At 36.7% G+C, this 18,432-nt stretch overlaps 4 protein-coding genes across 4 annotated transcripts in view; 1 reads left to right on the forward strand and 3 right to left on the reverse strand.

Annotated features, from left to right (window-relative positions):
• The window catches only part of LOC7473452 (uncharacterized), a 31,309-nt gene that overhangs the window by 278 nt on the left and 12,599 nt on the right, over positions 1-18,432 (reverse strand). The window lies entirely within an intron of this gene.
• Positions 754-4,075, reverse strand: LOC112328637 (uncharacterized). Its single transcript, XM_024608468.2, has 3 exons — positions 2,854-4,075; positions 1,168-1,282; positions 754-1,031 (listed from the first exon to the last, which is right to left on the reverse strand). Exons 1-3 carry the CDS (start codon positions 3,954-3,956, stop codon positions 981-983), a joined length of 1,269 nt encoding a protein of 422 aa, XP_024464236.2. The 5' UTR covers positions 3,957-4,075; the 3' UTR covers positions 754-980.
• On the forward strand, positions 11,981-13,064 carry LOC18101583 (histone H1). The gene is made up of 2 exons (XM_006379807.3): positions 11,981-12,407; positions 12,499-13,064. The coding sequence occupies exons 1-2, from the start codon at positions 12,282-12,284 to the stop codon at positions 12,916-12,918; spliced, it is 546 nt and encodes a 181-aa protein (XP_006379869.1). The 5' UTR covers positions 11,981-12,281; the 3' UTR covers positions 12,919-13,064.
• Positions 13,207-17,334, reverse strand: LOC7473451 (calmodulin calcium-dependent NAD kinase). Its single transcript, XM_002312536.4, has 9 exons — positions 17,134-17,334; positions 16,843-17,037; positions 16,490-16,716; positions 16,313-16,371; positions 15,905-16,117; positions 14,760-14,889; positions 14,309-14,631; positions 14,048-14,192; positions 13,207-13,507 (listed from the first exon to the last, which is right to left on the reverse strand). The coding sequence occupies exons 1-9, from the start codon at positions 17,141-17,143 to the stop codon at positions 13,274-13,276; spliced, it is 1,536 nt and encodes a 511-aa protein (XP_002312572.4). The 5' UTR covers positions 17,144-17,334; the 3' UTR covers positions 13,207-13,273.

Below are 18,432 nucleotides of genomic sequence, written 5' to 3' on the forward strand. Positions count from 1 at the left end.
ATCTTCTTCGGAGGGTGTCTTGCCACCATCCTTCAAGGTTGCACACCACCATGCCATTAGCTCTATTAAGGAAACTAAAGCAATCACAGCAATGCCATCTCCAATATAGCTGTCACCATTTATGTCAATACCATATATGTGTATTCCATGATTTTAGGATCAGGTTTTTCTTTCTGTTACATGACTTTGATTGCCTAAACTTATGGTTTCGGGTTGTATAAAGATATTAAAGATGTACAGAGATAAGCGTGCATTTGTAATAAGAATAATTACAACAGTTTTTGTATCCGCTTTAAGCTCACCCTGCAAAATACAGGAGTTGGGCTTAACCGCCACTTTTGAAAGTAAAAAAAATGAGAGCAAAACCATCTAGGTGGTGGTCCAGTGGTAAAAGTTTGGGATTAAGAGGTTTGCTCCCTCTATGGTCTCAGGTTCGAGTCTTGTGATTGCTCATATGATGGCCACTAGAGGCTTACATGGTCGTTCACTTCAGGGCCCGTAGGATTAGTCGAGGTGCTCGCAAGCTAGCCCGGACACCCGCGTTAAACTAAAAAAATAAAATAAAAATCAGAGCAACATAAGAGTAGGATCACTTTCTTTCTCATGTACAAGGATAATATTTCCACCATTTTTAAATGAACGTGGAACTTGAAGGTCCATTCTTAAATAGTCCTTATATATATGATAATATATTAAGAAACTCAGAGTCATTGACTTCCTTTACAATCGTGCATTCAAAACATACAAACATGATTCAACAAGGGGGAAAAGGCTATAAATAGCCAGATTAATTAAATGGAGCCCATGAATAAAGATATCAAGCTCGCAGATTCAGCTGGAAATCTATAGATCAAAGATTGAAATTTAAATTGCTAGATTATATAAAACATGAATTCGTTTTCAGAGTCGGGCTTTTACCTCGGTGAAGTCGTGGTTGGAGATATATTGACTCTCAACTAAACATTTGACGCCACCTACAATTACAGCAATAGAATTTTTGAACTTTTGTTTTGAACTCTGACTTTGAACTCCTGTATGATCAAAAGAAAGAACAGGGGAAAAAGGGGAGGGGGTGAGTCGTCAACAGAAAAGGAAGCTAATTAATGACAACTATGCAACTCGTCCATCTATCATGGATAGGAGACAGGGTAAACAATTTTGGCTTACCAGTAATGCAGGCAACATAATACCCAGTTCCCCCCAGTCCCTGTTCCCACTTCCCAAGCCGCAAGCGCATGAAAAGCCATCAAGATGTGATGGTGGTGTATGGGAATTCATCCATCTGGTGCCAATGCATGCAACATAGCAAATATAAAAAAAAGGATAAAAACTTTTACGACAATAATTTCTAGAAAAGAAAAACTCAAGCTTTGATGAATGTTACAGATAAAACCAAGGTTATTCCTTGAAAGTAGTTTTGAGTTTTTGTTCATATTGGTGTTGATAAGTAGGACTTTCAGGGGAGAAAATCATAAATGAGAAAGCAGGACTAGGTTTATAATTATCTTGTAATTCAGTTTTCTAGAATGACCAGCGATTGCCTTCAATTGCAGTGTAGCTGATGTAATTGTGCAGTTATCATAAAAATGCCACAAACACATTATCACACAGTTACTCCTCTTTGTTCAAATTTTGCATGGAGGTATGCCAACAGAAGATGAAAAAAGTGCTACTAAAATTTACCCCCCCATTGATATTGACTATGAAGTACATTAATTTTTTAGTTTAATGTGGGTGTCCGGGTCAGCTTGCGCGTACCTTGACTAATCCCACGGGCCCTGAAGATAATGACCATGTAAGTCTCTAGTGGCCATCATATGAGCAACCACAGGGCTCGAACCTAAGACCACAGAGGGAGCAAACCTCTTGGTCCCAAATTCTTACCACTAGCCGTAAGATAGGTATGCAGAGAGCTATCCGAGCAATTCAAACTATGAAAAACAGTACTATCCTTTTCTTCTGACGATTTATGCAGGCTGGTACTCTCAATCTATGTCTTGCAATCCTTCCTTTTCTTCTGACACTCTCTCTTCTTCAGCCACAATCATTTCTCTTTTTTCTTCCTTATGCTTCACCGATGCAATATCTAATACATTTAAGTTATTGGTTCTGATCCTGGACCTTCTTGCATAAGTTGTAAAATATGTCACCTCATTATACTTCTATCATAGGATTCTCATAGCCACTATCCTGAGCTCCTCACCACGTGTTTCCTTGGAATTAATTTTCCTAGAAGGTCACTCAGATTTCACTTCAAGTTCAAAAAGTTTCAAAGTTATGGAGAAGAAGAAAAAAGGTCATCCTTCAGTGGTCCTGAACACCACAGCCAGATTACAATTTGATCTGCATCAGAAGGTAACACAGTTACCCAAATGCCATCTTCTTGCCACAAGGCCAGACTGTCTACCATAAAACCATGTTGCAGAAACAAAGGTTGTAAGATATGCAAAAGCAAAATTGAAAAGAACTGACTTCGAGGGGGAGAAAAATGCCAAAATCATGAGCCAAAGTAATATGAGGATAAAGTAGCAGAAGATGATTTGATAGAATAAGCATGGACAGACCAATATTAAGCCAGATGTTCAAGCCAATGCATTTCAAAATTACCAGCTCACGAATTTTCTGGTTCAAATCTGTCATACTAGGTTCATATTTAGGAAAATGAGGCTTTAATGCCCTTACCAGAAGTTTATTAGATTTTCTACGCAATCAAACAAATTCCCACCTCGGACTTGGTTTATCTAGTTAAGAAAATAAATCAGATGTCTTTAGTTATTGCATGGCAGTTTATAGGAAAGATCTAAAAAAAGAATAACAGTGAAGATGACAGTTTAGTTGGAATGATCTACTTACTTGAGAATAATTGTTCGAGATAAACGAAGCCTTTTTACTGCATCAAAAATTCCCTTCGGTACGTCCGCTATCTGGCTATTGATAAAATTGCTCAAAGGCATGACCTGGTTTTCTTTCAACTTCTTTTCCCCAGAACTTGAAGCAGTGTCTCTCTCAAACGGTTTCATATTCATATTTATTTTCCCAGAGGCAGAAGCTTCATGCAATTTCCCATTGCGAACTGTAGGTGCATCAGCAGCTTGCAATTGACTATCCTTGCCATCTGACTGCTTTGCATCGTCTTCATTTCTTGGATTGAGAAGAATTTTACAAGGGCTGGATTCATGGACCAGAGAAGCGCCATATTCTGCTTGATGTCTTGTTCTTGAAGAGGCACTAGGACATGCAACAGCCCAGTGATTTGACTGGAAACATCTTATGCACACACATGGAAATTCGTTTGCTCCGTTAAATGAATTAGCATTTCTTAGAATATCTGCAAGCTCACTATCTATTATCTCTGGACAATCTCGCACATGGTGACATTTTATGCCACAAAAGAAACATGTCAGGTTTCCATGAGAAGAATCATCTGTCCCGTATGATGGCATGATGTGCATGAGGGCATCCAATCTCCTTGCAAAGACAGAAGCCATCGCCTCTGAATTTCTGAATCTTGAAAAAGGCAAGGTAGAGTTCATTTTACACATGGACTTCTCATCATGGTGTCCATTTACTTTATTTATGCTAAATGAAACTTCAGTACTGTTGGCACAATTATGCATGCATACCGGGTCCTCAGTGAAGTGCTCCTCCTCCCTAGCCCCCACAATGTTTTTATCTTGGTAAGAAGAAGGATGATTCTGCCACTGAGCCTTCAGCCTTATGAAATCGGTAAAGCCATCAAGAGCTTCGCCAGTTCTTCTGTGGCAAAGATCCCGGTTCGACAATGGACCAGAAGTTTTTGGAGAAAGCCGAGTTATCCACAAGCTTGTGAGTGGGTCACTTCTGTACCCGGAAGTATTTGTGGCCTTGCCTTCAGATGGCTGTTCAGCATCGTTCATCTTACGTTTACCCGGAGAGGAATTGGAGCTTGTCCCATTTTTCTCCTTATCAGTTGCCATGTTGCATGAATTTTTTTTCTCTGCAGAGTTACTCCCGCTGATCTCCTGACTAGAAGCAATATTGGTGGATAAAAGTTTGGTCAAGGCTGGTGAAGCTGCACCATTTCCAGATGTCGACTCATTTAACTTCTCATTTGGTTGAAGAAACCGTCTGTACACATTGTCAGTCACCATACGACAGGGTATTGGAGTAGCATTAGAGTCACAGATCTTGTTGTCGAGCCCAAGTTCTTTAGATACTTCAGTTTGAGTATTGGCATTCAAAGCGACAGTTTCTTGAGCCTTTGTCTTGGGACAATACAATGACTGAAAAAGCGAATGAAATCCTATAGTTTTGCACCCTTTATCTTGATTTCTGTTACATGAAATGAGATTCTTATCACGATCCTCATGTCCATGCTTGTGATTTGCGAGGGTAAGAGCAAGAGACGGTGCCTCATCTTCATTTGATTTTAAGAACCCCTTCATCATGTTTGAGATCCAATTTGTTGGAGTTATGCCTTAAGTTGCTGCCTTTATTTTATTTTAGTATTGTCTATCTTTTTTAGTTTAATTCTGCTGAAATAAAAGACTACAGCTGGTCTTCAGGACGTGAACTAGTCTTTAGAAGTCAGTTATGTTGTTAGCTGAACAAGGTACATTTATGTTAGTGGTCATGTTAGTGGTCAGCTGAATGTGGCACATTGTAGTGCTACAAACCAGCAATTTCAGTTTGTTTCAAGTCTATTTAAACGTGTAAAGATTGCTGAAACAAGTAAGCAATCAACAATATTTTTCAGTTCAATAAAACAGTAAAAAACTTCCACTGTACAAATCAAAATCTGCATTTTGTTTTTCACCTTTTCTTTTCAATCTCTTCAAACTCTTTCAATTGGTATCAGAGCAATTTTCTTGAAGGGCCTGTGATGGATTCTGAATCAAGTTTCACTCATATTTCTCCTCCAATCTTCAATGAAGAGAATTTTCAACTATGGGCAGTAAGAATGGAAACTCACCTAGAAGCCTTAGATTTGTGGGAAGCTGTTGAAGAGGATTATGAGGTGCCACCACTGCCTAATAATCCAACTATGACTCAGATCAAAAGTCATAAGGAGAGAAAGACCAAGAAATCAAAGGCGAAGGCATGTCTGTTTGCTGCTGTTTCCACAACCATTTTCACCAGGATCATGTCACTTCAATCAGCAAAGGATGTTTGGGATTACTTGAAGAAGGAATATGCAGGAGATGAAAGAATTCGTGGAATGCAAAGCTTAAACTTGATACGTGAATTTGAGCTGCAAAGGATGAAGGATTCTGAGACTATAAAGGAGTACTCAGACAAATTGATGGGGATTGCTAACAGAGTCAGGCTGCTGGGAACATCATTTGCAGATTCCAGAATTGTTGAAAAACTTCTGGTCACAGTACCAGAAAAGTATGAAGCTTCAATTACAACATTGGAGAATACTAAAGACCTGTCAAAAATTACATTGACAGAGTTGCTAAATGCCTTACAAGCTCAGGAGCAGAGAAGGCTTATGAGGCAGGATCATGCAATTGAAGGTGCTTTGCAAGCAAAATTTGCAGACTATGACAAGAAGAAGTTCTTCAGGAAGAACGCAGCTTCAGGCAGCATTAAACCAAATCAAGGTTACAACAAAGGAAAATTTATTAAAAGGAATTTTCCACCTTGTCAACACTGCAACAAGAGTGGTCACCCACCATTCAAATGCTGGAAGAGGCCTGATCCAAGGTGCAGCAAGTGCAATCAGCTAGGACATGAGGCAATAGTCTGCAGATTCAAAAATAAAAAACAAGAAGAAGATGCTCAAGTCGCGAACCAAGATGATGAGGATCAGATGTTTGTGGCTGCATGCTTCTCGGTTCAAACCACCTCAGACCATTGGCTAATTGATAGTGGTTGCACCAACCACATGACTTTTGATAAAAGTCTTTTCCGAAATTTGCAGCCTACAGAAGCTGCAAAAGTCAGAATTGGAAATGGTGAATGCATTGAAGCCAAGGGAAAGGGAACAATTGCCATCACAACAAATTCAGGTACAAAAACAATTGCAGATGTTCTTTATGTGCCTAATATAGATCAGAATTTGTTGAGTGTGGGGCAATTAATTGAGAAAGGAATGAAGGTGATTTTTGAAAATCAACATTGCTGTATTTTTTATGCTGCTGGGTGTAAAATTCTACAAGTTAGAATGAAGAGCAAAAGTTTCTCGTTTCTGCCATTTGAGGAGGACATAATGCTTTCCCAACAAAACTCAATTATACTAAGTTATGGCACAAAAGGTTGGGGCACTGCCATCAACAAAGGATGCTTACCATGAAGAATTCTGAGGCTGTCAGAGGTATACCTCCATTTACTGAAATTACATTGAACTGTCATGCTTGTCAGTTTGGTAAGCAGAATAGAAAATCATTTCCGAGATCAACTTGGAGATCATCCCAAAAGCTGCAGCTGATTCATACCGATGTGGCTGGTCCTCTAAGCACACCATCATTAAATGACAGTAAATATTACCTGCTGTTTATTGACGATTTCTCTCGAATGTGCTGGATTTATTTCATGAAATTCAAATCAGAAGTGGCTGGAATTTTCTGGAGATTCAAGAAGAATGTGGAGAATCAAAGCAACTGCAGAATTCAAGCAATTCGTTCAGACAATGGCAGAGAATACACATCAACAGAATTCAATCTTTATTGTGAAGAAGCTGGCATTGAGCATCAACTCACAGCCCCTTACACTCCAGAGCAGAATGGGGTTAGTGAGAGAAGAAATCGATACATAATGGAGATGGCTAGATGCATGCTACATGAGAAGAACTTGCCTAAAGTTTTTTGGGCAGAAGCTGCTAACACAACAGTATTCCTGCAAAATCATCTCCTAACAAAGCTTTTGGCAGAAAAAACTCCTTTTGAAGTGTGGTATAATTACAAACCCTCACTTAGTTTTCTTAAGGTTTTTGGCAGCACATGTTTTGTTCACATTCCACAGATTAAGAGGGACAAGCTGGACAAGAAGGCAATGCAAGGTATCTTTGTTGGCTATAGCACAATTTCTAAAGCCTACAAAGTATACCTCCCTCAAACCCAGAAGATTACAATTACACGGGATGTGCAGTTCCATGAAGACGACAAATGGAACTGGGATGAAACACAAGAGATCACGGTGCTTGATGATCAAATTATTACTCCCCTGCAAAATGAATCAATTGATGAATCACCAGTACGAGGCACCAGATCACTTGAAGAAATCTATCAAAGGAGCAATGTGGCTGTTTGTGAACCAGAAAATTATGAAGATGCGCAGATGAATCCAGCATGGCAGGAAGCAATGAAGGAGGAAATACACATGATTGAAAAGAATCATACGTGGGAACTTGTTGATCGACCTGCAGACAAGAACATTATTGGCGTCAAGTGGATTTTCAGGACCAAACTGAATGCTGACAGCTCCATCAACAAATTCAAGGCAAGGCTGGTTGTCAAGGGGTATGCTCAAGTGTATGGGGTGGATTATTCAGACACATTCGCTCCAGTAGCAAGGATGGACACCATCAGATTGTTGCTTGCTGTTGCTGCACACAAAAACTGGAAAGTGTTCCAGATGGACGTAAAATCAGCCTTCCTCAATGGCGATTTACAAGAAGAAATTTATGTTGAACAACCTGCTGGATTTGTTGTTCAAGGAGAAGAAGACAAGGTGTACATGCTGAAGAAGGCACTTTATGGATTAAAACAGGCACCAAGGGCTTGGTATGGCCGAATTGATGACTACTTGACAGGGTTTGGATTTCAGAAAAGTCTTTCTGAATCAACCCTCTATGTGAAGAAAATTGATGATGATGTTCTTATTGTGTCCCTCTATGTTGATGATTTACTTGTAACTGGAAGTAATTTGCAGCAAATTGAAAGGTTCAAGCAGGACATGATGCAAGCTTTCGAAATGAGTGACCTTGGACTCATGAGTTTTTTTCTTGGCATGGAGATTAAACAAAGCAGAGGAGTGATCTTCATTGGTCAAGAAAAATATGCGAAGGAGATTTTGAAGAAATTCCAAATGGAGAATTGCAAACCAACTGCTACTCCAATAATCAGAAGGATAAATTCAGCAAAGAGGATGGGACTGCCAGGGTAAATGAAGAAAAGTACAGAAGCTTGATTGGTTGCTTGCTGTATTTGACAGCAACCCGACCTGACATTCTTTATGCAACAAACCTTCTATCAAGGTTTATGCATTGTCCAAGTGAGCTACATATGAGGGCAGCCAAACGTATCCTGCGATACATCAAAGGAACATGCAGTTTTGGTGTTAAATTTATGCAATGTAAAACACTGAAATTGCATGGCTTTTCTGACAGTGATTGGGGTGGATTCATTGATGACATGAAAAGCACTTCTGGTTTTTGTTTCAATCTAGGCTCAACAATATTTTCATGGTCATCCAAGAAGCAAAGCATTGTTGCACAATCAACTGCAGAGGCAGAGTTCATTGCTGCCACAGCTGCAGTTAACCAAGCTTTATGGCTTCAAAAGTTACTGCGTGATCTACATATGGAAGAGGAAGAAGCAACTGAAATCTCAGTTGACAATCAAGCAGCTATAGCAATCTCTAACAATCTTGTGTTTCATGGGAAAACCAAACATTTCAACATCAAATTATATTTTATCCGAGAGGTGCAGAAGAATGGAGATGTTAAGCTACTTTATTGCAGGACTGAAGATCAAATGACTGATTTGTTTACCAAAGCACTTCCTGCTAACAGGTTCGAATTTCTCACAAGGCTGATAGGAGTATGCAGCCCTTAATGCAAGGAGGAGTGTTGGAGTTATGCCTTAAGTTGCTGCCTTTGTTTTATTTTAGTATTGTCTGTCTTTGTTATTTTAATTCTGCTGAAATAAAAGACTAGAGCTGGTCTTCAGGACGTGAACTAGTCTTTAGGAGTCAGTTATGTTGTTAGCTGAACATGGTACATTTATGTTAGTGGTCATGTTAGTGGTCAGCTGAATGTGGCACATTGTAGTGCTACAAACCAGCAATTTCAGTTTGTTTCAAGTCTATTTAAACGTGTAAAGATTGCTGAAACAAGTAAGCAATCAACGATATTTTTCAGTTCAATAAAACAGTAAAAAACTTCCACTGTACAAATCAAAATCTGCATTTTGTTTTTCACTTTTTCTTTTTAATCTCTTCAAACTCTTTCACAATTCATGAATGAACTATCATGTTTAACAAATGAAGAGGAACCGGGACTTAATTTCTTGAATTTTTGTTTTGATACTTTTTCTCCCAACATACGAATGTGGATCAAGGTTCCGTTGCCTTTTGCCAGTAGAAAATAACCCAACACTGTTGCAACTTTCAACACTTTCATGGCTGTCATCATCCATGTCCAGCATTCTTTCATTTAAATTTCCATCAGATAAAGCCTTAGCCTTGCCTTTCATTTGATACCTCCGGGTTCTGCTGTATGTGGGAGACTGTTTAATGGCACAATCATTGTCTTTAGGAAGTATCTCATCATCCTGCTGAGAGCTACTCCGGACTTCCTTGGCATTTTGTGATCCTACAATCTCAGTTGCCACATCACACACATTTTCACTATGTGGAGTTTTAAAATCATTCTCTGCTGTTGACTCCAGTTTTTCTAGAGGACAGATGTAGGGACCAGTCTCCATATAATTGTCTCTCTCTTTTTCCATGCATGCAGGTGATCGATTCAAAATGTTCTCTTCCTACTGATGGTGCTTTCTGCATATTAGTGTCATGAGATTCACATTCTTCCACATAGCAAACAGGAGTGAGTTCATGGAAACGACATCGTTTGTTCTGCACCCTACACTCGCACATAAATACCTGTTTCGATGAACAAAAGTTTCGAAACTTGACACTCTCAAGAAAAAAATAATAAGAAGAATGGAGAATATGCAGAAGCAGCAGCATGGTGCTCCCGCGTCTACCAAGATTTCCTTCCTCAATTGCATCGATCTTTCCACCCCAGATATCCAGCAATCTTTTTCCCTTACAAACAGGTAATTTAAAATAATATCTTTCTTTTTAATTTCTCCCTGATAATTAATTAATTCTGTTTTGATTCTATAAAATGGTTTTGTTTAGAGCAGGCGTGTTTGGATAGTGGATTTTTTTCTTTTTACGTGAAAAACCATGGAATAAGCCAATAATTCATAGAGGAGGGATTAACGCAGAGTAAGAAATTTTCTGAATTGCCATTAAGTGCGAAAATAAAGGTTTTATTTAAGGAATGAGAAGCATAGCCCGTTTAGAAGGTCTCGGCAACTCCTACATGGTGGGGTGGCACATGGCCTAAAAGTGCTTTTAATTTAGTGTCGATAACTTTTTTTTTTTCCCTGTTTTTTTTTCTCCTCTCCTCGTATTCAACACCATCCCCTTCAAAAATTCATATTAACTCCTTCAATTTCTTTTTTCTTCACATTTAGTCTATGTATTTTTTACTATTTTTTTTTATTATGTATAAACCATTAAATTACAAATATTTTTCAATCCCCCCTCTTTTTATTTTTTAATCTTTTAGATTTAATCATTATTTTTTATATTGTTGTTTTTTTATTTTCAATAAGCTATTAAATTTTATTTTTTTCAATTTCACCCCCTTTTATTTTTTTCTTTTAAACTTGGTTATCATTATTTTGATTGCTATTTATTTTGTTTGAGATTATTTTTTAGTTTTTTTTTTAATTTCATCATCCATGGTTTTTTTTTCCTATCAATTTAATCTTTTTTTTCTTCTATTGCTATCTTTTATCATTTGATGAATTTTTTCAACTGATATTTTTTTTATATAATTTCATCATTCAAAATTAAATTGGTTGATAATTGAGCTTCTTGATTGAACATGTTTCAAGGATTTCATGGATTGTGAGTTTTAGATATGAGACCGGGTTTAGAAGGTTTGCCCGAGTTGATTTGTTTTTATTTTTTCTTTTTTTAAAACCTAATGATTTTTTATTCTGCGCCCTATTTTTAGAGTTTTGCTTTATTATTATTTTTATGTTTTGTCTTTCATGGAATTAGTTTTATGTCCATGACTAAAGTCACTAGTTTAAGAAGTTGACGTGAGTTGACTTTTGATTTTTTAGGGTTTTTTTAAATTGATTTATTTTAATTTCATCATTTAACATTTAACTTATTTTAAATTAGCCTTCCTATATTTTTTTTATTGGGTTATCTCAATCTTATGCTCATGGTAGCGAAGTTTGCAAGTTGACTTAGGTTGATTCTTTTTTTTTTTATTGCTACGGGGTTAGTCTAGGTCCATGACCAGAATCACTGGTTTCAAAGGTTAACGTGAATTGACTTTTTTAGTATCCTTGTTAAAATTGATTTATTTCAATTCCACCGTTCAATATATGATTTGTTGGAAATTAATCTTTGTACTTTTTTTTTGTTTCCTTTATGTTGGATTATCTTGATCTCGTGTCAATGATTGCGGGTTTTGAAGGTTAATCAAAATCAACTCATATTTTTTCCATTGCTTTTTTAAATTAAATTTATTTTTTTTTCTTATTTTTATCATTTGACATTGAGTTATTCGATAATCGAGCTTCATGTATTTAGAATTGACTTTCAAACTTTTTCTCTTACATTTCTTTTGATGAGATTGACCTAACCTTATATTTATGGTCGTGAAATTAGCGAGTTAATCTAATTTAATTGGTTTTTTTATTTTATTTTAGTAACATTGAGTTATTTCAAAATCCAAGTAGACTTAGAGTGGTTTTTTTTACTTTTTTTCATTGTCATATATTTTTTTGTTAGTTTATTTATTATTATTATTATTATATGTTTTAATTATATTGTTTAAATTATAAATTAAATAAACAACTCGGTTTCATATTTTTTTTCTTTAATATTATTTTTTTTACATTGAAAAACGTTTTATTCGACCCGCATAGTCTCTCACTATTTTTTCCCAATTCACCTCAACAAATCATTTATTTATAGCTCACCCTTCAAAGTTCAAAGAGAACAATCTTCGTCAATTCTCTCTCCACCAATTACACAGCCCACTTCCCCAAATGCACTTTTCACTTTAAAACTACATCCTTCACCGTAGATAACGTCCAATCCAACGGCAGACGTTAAATCATTCCTCCTGCGATAGCAATCCGCGTCCGCCTCAAGTCAATTTCCACCGATTACAACTCCTCCTTTTCATTTTCTCTCTCCTATAAATCCCCACTTTCTTCTGCCGCCAAATACCAGATTAAAAAACATTCTCTCAATTCGTCTAATATCTCGAAGTTCCCCAAATACCAGACTCTTGATTTCTTAATTCTCTGTAACCAATCATGCCCTCCTCCGCCACCGCAGCTCCGTCGAAGGCCAAAGCCAACCTCTCTAAATCGAAGAAAACCGCAGCTGCATTAACCTCTGGTGGTGCCAAGAAACCCAGAGCCTACCCTACTTATCATGAGGTAATCAATCAATCATAAAACAGCTTATGACTAATCAAATGACACGTCGTTTCATACTGTAATGCTATTTTTGGGATTTTGATGTATGCAGATGGTCAAGGAGGCGATTGTGGCTTTGAAGGAAAGGAGTGGATCGAGCCAGATTGCAATTGCTAAGTTCATCGAAGAGAAGCATAAGTCCAACCTCCCTGTAAATTTCAAGAAACTGCTGCTTGTTCAATTGAAGAAACTTGTTGCTAATGGCAAGCTAGTTAAGGTCAAGAACTCCTTCAAGCTCCCTCCTAAATCTTCCGCTAAGGATGCTGCTTCTGTGAAGAAAGCGGCTCCGGCGAATCCCAAGGCCGAGGCTAAGCCTAAGCCGGAAAAGGCTGCGAAGGCCGAGGCTGTAAAGTCTCCGGCGAAGAAAGCTGTTGTTGGGGCTAAAAATAAGACTCCGGCGAAAAAGGCAGTAAAGAAAACCAAGAGTATTAAGTCGCCGGTGAAGAAGGCAGTTAAGAAGACCAAGAAGTGAAAGCAGTTTGTGGATAGAATGACAGGACTTGTAAATTGAGGGTTTACACGGGGTTATTTGGGTATAGAATTGCTTGATTTCTTTAGGAGAAATTATTTCAATGTAATTCAACTTCATTTTGAAAGGGAATTATTTGTTTTAGTGAATATTTGGTATTGGTGTGGTTAATATTTTTTAAAAATGTTTTTTTATTTAAAAATATATTTTTAAAATTTTTAACATCATTACTACCAGAAATTAAAAAAATAAATAAATATACTTTTAAAACTAATATAAACACAGGTTAAATTTCACGAAAAGAGTAAAATAATTCGAAGTTAATAGCGTAGCATCATCCATTTGGCAGAAAGCACAATCATGATTTTTCGATGTTTAGAATAGAGGTTCTGAGCTCCGATTGAACAGTGGGCCTGGAAGGATCCATGACGATGTCTTTCCAAAAAGAGCCCGGCTCGAAAATGGGGCTTGGGTCTGTGTAAAGCTCGTAGATGGATTCTGCTTCAGCCCTCAAATTGCTTGCATTTGTCAAGCATTTGTACCCCTCTGGATTAATCAGGAGCATGTTGTCGCCATCTTTCCATGCTATCTGCTGCATTCATTTTGTGCCAATCAAAAAGTCAGTGTATAAGAAAAATGCAGTCCCTACTTGTCTTTTGAATCGATACCAGTACGGAAATCTACAGGCAAGAACTAAGGTAACTGCTGCTAGTTCTGAGCTACGAGGTCCGGAAGGTGGGGCTAATTTTCGTACATAATGCGTGTTCGAGGTCCATTTCTTGTCGAGGCCTCGAGATACAGAATAGTGCATCTAGGGGACCACAATCCAGGATTCCAAGCTCAAACTTACCAGTTTTCTTAGAACTGACAGATGGGTGATGGGTCTAATTTATTTCAATAGATTTCGACACTAGTGACTCAAATAGCATGGTGGCCCGACAAAAACTCAAGGGTAGTTGGCAGACTCTCTTCGCTAATCGATGTGTTGTTTCAGAGGTGCCACGTTCATGCTTGACAAACCCTGTCATGAAATTTGAGGCGTTGTGCATTTGTGTGTGCCAGGCACTACGAGAAAGAAGAGAAGAAGCACGGGATGCATGGCGGATAAACCTGATGGAAGAGTCGTACTTACACTAGGCGGTGCTCCCACTGAATTGGTGCAATAAAGCCTGGCATTATCAACAAGTTGGCAGTATCTTTCAAATGCGCTGGCAAATCTCTTGTGGGACTTTAACTGGGAATCCACCCTCACTGCCCCTCTTGTCGTTATAGCTCTCCTGTTCAAAATCCCAGAAAAACATACCCCCTTTCATTACTACCATGTACCGTACGACAATAAACGAGAATGATGTTGATTACTACACAGCTAGTTTTATCATGTTTCGATTGTTACCTGATGCCTCTAACAACAGCTAGATAAGGGTCACAGACAACTCCAACCAGCTCTATTCTGTATGGTTTCCTGCCAGTTAATTCTCCTTTCTCGTTGTTTAATCGCTGGTCTTCTTCCTCTTGCTCTACCTTTTCCCAGTAATTTACATCAACGGTCCAATCCTCAGCAACCTGGTACCCTGGTCTCATTCGGTAACGACATTTGTGCACATTACGAGCCATGGCAATTGTTTGCTCCACGAAAGACTCCCATGAAAGGGTGCCATCAATGATTACATCCTGTCCTTCATTCAGTGCAGTTACTAGGAGTGATGATTGGTGCACCTATAACAGACAATAAGATAAATTACAGAATGGGATTGATTTCAACTTTTGATCCTGGAATGTTTTGTTTTTTAAAGCTAAAAATCTCTACCCAGGTGGAAAAAAAGAGGGGGGGATGGATTCTTTACCAGTTCAGCAGTTTGAAGCATGTCATCGTGATGGCCCATGGAGCTATTGGCTCGGTAGGTGACATCCGACTCTTTGAATGCATCAGCCTCTACCACAACCGCCTTTGCCTTTGCTCCTGACCAGAACGGTCTGCCCAATTATTTATTGATCAGTGTCCCATCAAATCACAATCACAAGGCATGCACTATTTTCCAAAGCAAAATTCAATTATCTTTACTCCGTGCCCCTTTGTTTATCGAACTCCGTACGTAAATTAAATTTTCTTTCGACAAGATAATTGGCATTTTAGAAGGGGTATTATAGAATTCTAACACAACTTGATAAAAATTCCAAGAAAGCAATATAAGTAAAAAAAAAAAAAAAAAAAATAGCACAATCACTTTGAAAATAGCGGTTGACATAGCTGCTGTTACAAATAGTAATTGTTTTGAAAATTATGTCTTTTGATTTAATTAACATGTTTAAAAAATCAACTTAAATTTTTATTAAAATATAAAGAGTAATAAATAAGATTTAAAATCCAATGTTTAAGAAAGAACGAGTCATCGAAGATATTTTGAAGTTTCATTTTTGACACACTCAGTATCGCTAGAAAGATCTTGAGAGACGATTCTAATCACACGTTAAAAGATCACCAAACATGATCGTAATTTATTAGGGTTTTTCTTAGGTTAGTTTAGGGTTAATTACAACATCATTTTGTATTCTTTTAAGGTATAGTTAGAATTGTCTCGTTAAGATATTTCTATGTTAATTTTTATTAAGATTAATTAATTTGTAAAAGAACATGTCTTGAAATATAACTAAACAAAAAAAAAAATTAAAACGCGATTGCTATTTCAAATAGTGGTTGTATACAAAAATAATATTCTCAAACACGATTATATTCAAACTTGTTAATTTTCAAATAATTTTTTAATATATATATATTATTGTCCCAAAAATTTTAGCAAATTACATTTTTTTTTTTAAAAATCCCCATGTTCAAGCCCTATTACTCTTAAAGTCTTCTTTCGTTTTTTTGGGTAGCTGATACTCTTCTTTCATGCATGTTATATATATATATATATATATAATACGCAACATAGAAAAATCATGAAAGTTATTTTTAATGTTTACGAGGTAAAATTTGATAAATCCATACTCTTTGAGAATATCTTTGGTGACAGTGCTCTTGCCAGCCCCCATAACACCACCCATAAGTAGCAGTACCGGACTTCTCTCACTCAGTGCCACCGGCACCATGACCTCCGTACAATGTGATTCCCCCTGGCCGCTTGCTTTCAATCCCTCAACTAGAGTAGAAAATAACCTTGTAACTTTCAATTCCTCGGTCACCCTCTCAAATCTTTGTTTTCTGCCAAAACCCACAAAAATTAAAACCATGACGATAATTTAAAGTATCCATTCGATTCCTGAAACCATAAAGTTTGGTGTGGTATAAATGAAAAACCACGGCACCTCTGGCCCTTCATAAAAGAGAAAAATGAGGCCAAGTGGAAGTGGGTGAATTGAAAAATAAAAAAAATGAGGCCAAGTAATATAATATTACAAGTCATTGTCATCAAACCCTTTGCGCTTTGGTTTCCTCACGGATTCAACATCCATAACCTGCCATCCATGCAGAAAATTAGAGTAAAGAGCATAAGACAACAAAGACAAGAAACAGAAAATAAAAGGTACTGTTCCTTTTCTTTTTATTATTTGGTTCTGAAAATTGATGATAAACCTGACCGATAAACAGAGATGCTCTGCTCCAATGAAATGCGAAATAAGTGAGGATGCATTTTTCAAATTCCGCCATCAGCTTCACGTACAGAAAAGTTTGTAACTCTGGTGCACCAGCAAAAAAGTCATATATGTTATTCTCACACCCTTCAGATCTTTTCAGATAATCATAAGCCAATTTGCATAGCCGTGGACACTCATCTGCATCTGCAAATCCCATCTGCCTAGCTACAAAGACCAGTACAGTGAAAAATGGGTAAAATTTCTTCTTTCTTGACTCTTGAGAAAAAAACATTATTTGTCAAGAAAAAGTAATACAACTGAAACAGTTTATAGTTACTTGAATTAATTTACCAACATAATCGGAGAATCTTTCAAGATTTTCCAAACGGCCAAATTCTTTCCAGACTAAGCCTGGAATGATGTGCTGGTCTCTTTTAGCTTTTGGTTTTCTCCGATAGTCGAGAGTCCAAGCAGCAGCGGCACTGATGAAACCCACTAAGGAAGCGGCAAGAACTCCTGTCAATTTGGCATGGCCGTTATTATTATCTAAAAGAAAGGAAGGAACTGTCGTCAAAGCTTATTTTCTTACTAGAAAACGATCAGACAGAGAGATTACGCAGAAAAAGAAAAAAGAAGGCTTACTTGACTGCATCTTGTTGAAGCTTAGAGGAGGCTTCACTGCAGATTTGAGATAGTTTGCCGGGCTTTAGATGATTTTACCGATTACAGATGGAGCTCATCTCATGATAAAACGAGCATGTGACTTTGTGGGTCTTTGTAAATAAAGGATGATGGATAAATTTTTATATGCTTATCGATTCCCACATGACAAAAAAAGAAGAAGCATTTCTTTGATTTGATGCACATCCTTTCACGTTTTATTAAATAAAATAAAAGCTAAAGTATATGGAATATCTTTTATACATGCATGTGTCTTTGTTTATCGTGGATTAAAATAATGAATTGATAACTTTATTCTTAAAAAAATCTCATTAAAATGCTTTTTCATAGATTAAAATGATCTTCTTTTTAGTTCATTTATCATTTGTGAATCGCTAAGGGGGTGTCTTGATTTTTTCATTAATCTTGTGTACATTTAAATAACTCTGTTGCCCTTCAGTTAACTATGGCTTATGGTTTTTTTGGCATTTTGTATTTTTAGTTATAGTATAATTATTCTATCACTTTTGGATTCAGATTTTTTAAAGCTTGATTTTTAGGGGCTAATTTATAATTGTAATTTTTTTCTCCTAATAATTCTTGGGTTCTAAAGGTAGGACGGTGTTTAAAAAAAAAACATTAAAAGCTGACATATGAGCATGTTAGCCTCTTTTGGGCAATGCGTGCTGTTGCATATAATGGTAAAAAAATTGATTTTATCGCATTATTAGATTAATTTTGTCCTCGTCTTCATCTATGTGAGACGCGTGTGCTCGTCGGACTTTTGATGAGTCACCGATATTTTTTTTTCTTTTCTTTCTTTCCTTCTAAAAATTGTGCATAGCCCCTTACATTTTCATATTAGCCCTTCAAGTTCATTTTCTTTTGATTTTTTCCTTGATTTTTTAATATCTATTTGTTTTATTTTGATTCATTTCTCAAATTTTCTTTTTTCTTTTTGCAATTGCATCCTCCTTTAAATTTTTTGTCTATCAAATTTGGTCTTTATTATTTTGATTTTGTTTTTTTTTTTACTTTTATTTTGTTGATCTATTTGTTGTTGGTGTTTCAAAATCCATCATTTTAATTTTGATTTTTAATTTTAGTCCTTTTCTCTTTTATTAGAGTTTTATTTATTGTCAATTTAATTTTTTAATTCTAATTTATATATATAATATTTTTCGATTTAGTTCTTCTGCTTTTGATTTTTTTATCCTTGGCTCTTTTGTCAAGGTTTTTATAGGTTTTAATTTTATATTTCAAATCAAGATTATGATTTTT

Source organism: Populus trichocarpa, chromosome 8, assembly GCF_000002775.5.
Source record: "Populus trichocarpa isolate Nisqually-1 chromosome 8, P.trichocarpa_v4.1, whole genome shotgun sequence".
NCBI classification, from domain to species: Eukaryota; Viridiplantae; Streptophyta; class Magnoliopsida; order Malpighiales; family Salicaceae; genus Populus; species Populus trichocarpa.

What these genes read in the sequence shown, in the direction of transcription:
- LOC112328637 (XM_024608468.2), bottom strand. Translation starts at nt 3,956, where the DNA reads ATGGCAACTGATAAGGAGAAAAATGGGACAAGCTCCAATTCCTCTCCG. An exon ending in TCTCGAACAATTATTCTCAA is followed by an intron (nt 1,283 to 2,853) that starts GTAAGTAGATCA and finishes CATTGGCACCAG; the next exon opens with ATGGATGAATTCCCATACAC. An exon ending in TTATGTTGCCTGCATTACTG is followed by an intron (nt 1,032 to 1,167) that starts GTAAGCCAAAAT and finishes TTGATCATACAG; the next exon opens with GAGTTCAAAGTCAGAGTTCA.
- LOC18101583 (XM_006379807.3), top strand. Translation starts at nt 12,282, where the DNA reads ATGCCCTCCTCCGCCACCGCAGCTCCGTCGAAGGCCAAAGCCAACCTC. An exon ending in CCTACCCTACTTATCATGAG is followed by an intron (nt 12,408 to 12,498) that starts GTAATCAATCAA and finishes TGATGTATGCAG; the next exon opens with ATGGTCAAGGAGGCGATTGT.
- LOC7473451 (XM_002312536.4), bottom strand. An exon ending in GCTGTTGTTAGAGGCATCAG is followed by an intron (nt 14,193 to 14,308) that starts GTAACAATCGAA and finishes GATTTTGAACAG; the next exon opens with GAGAGCTATAACGACAAGAG. An exon ending in CAGTGGGAGCACCGCCTAGT is followed by an intron (nt 13,508 to 14,047) that starts GTAAGTACGACT and finishes AAATGAATGCAG; the next exon opens with CAGATAGCATGGAAAGATGG.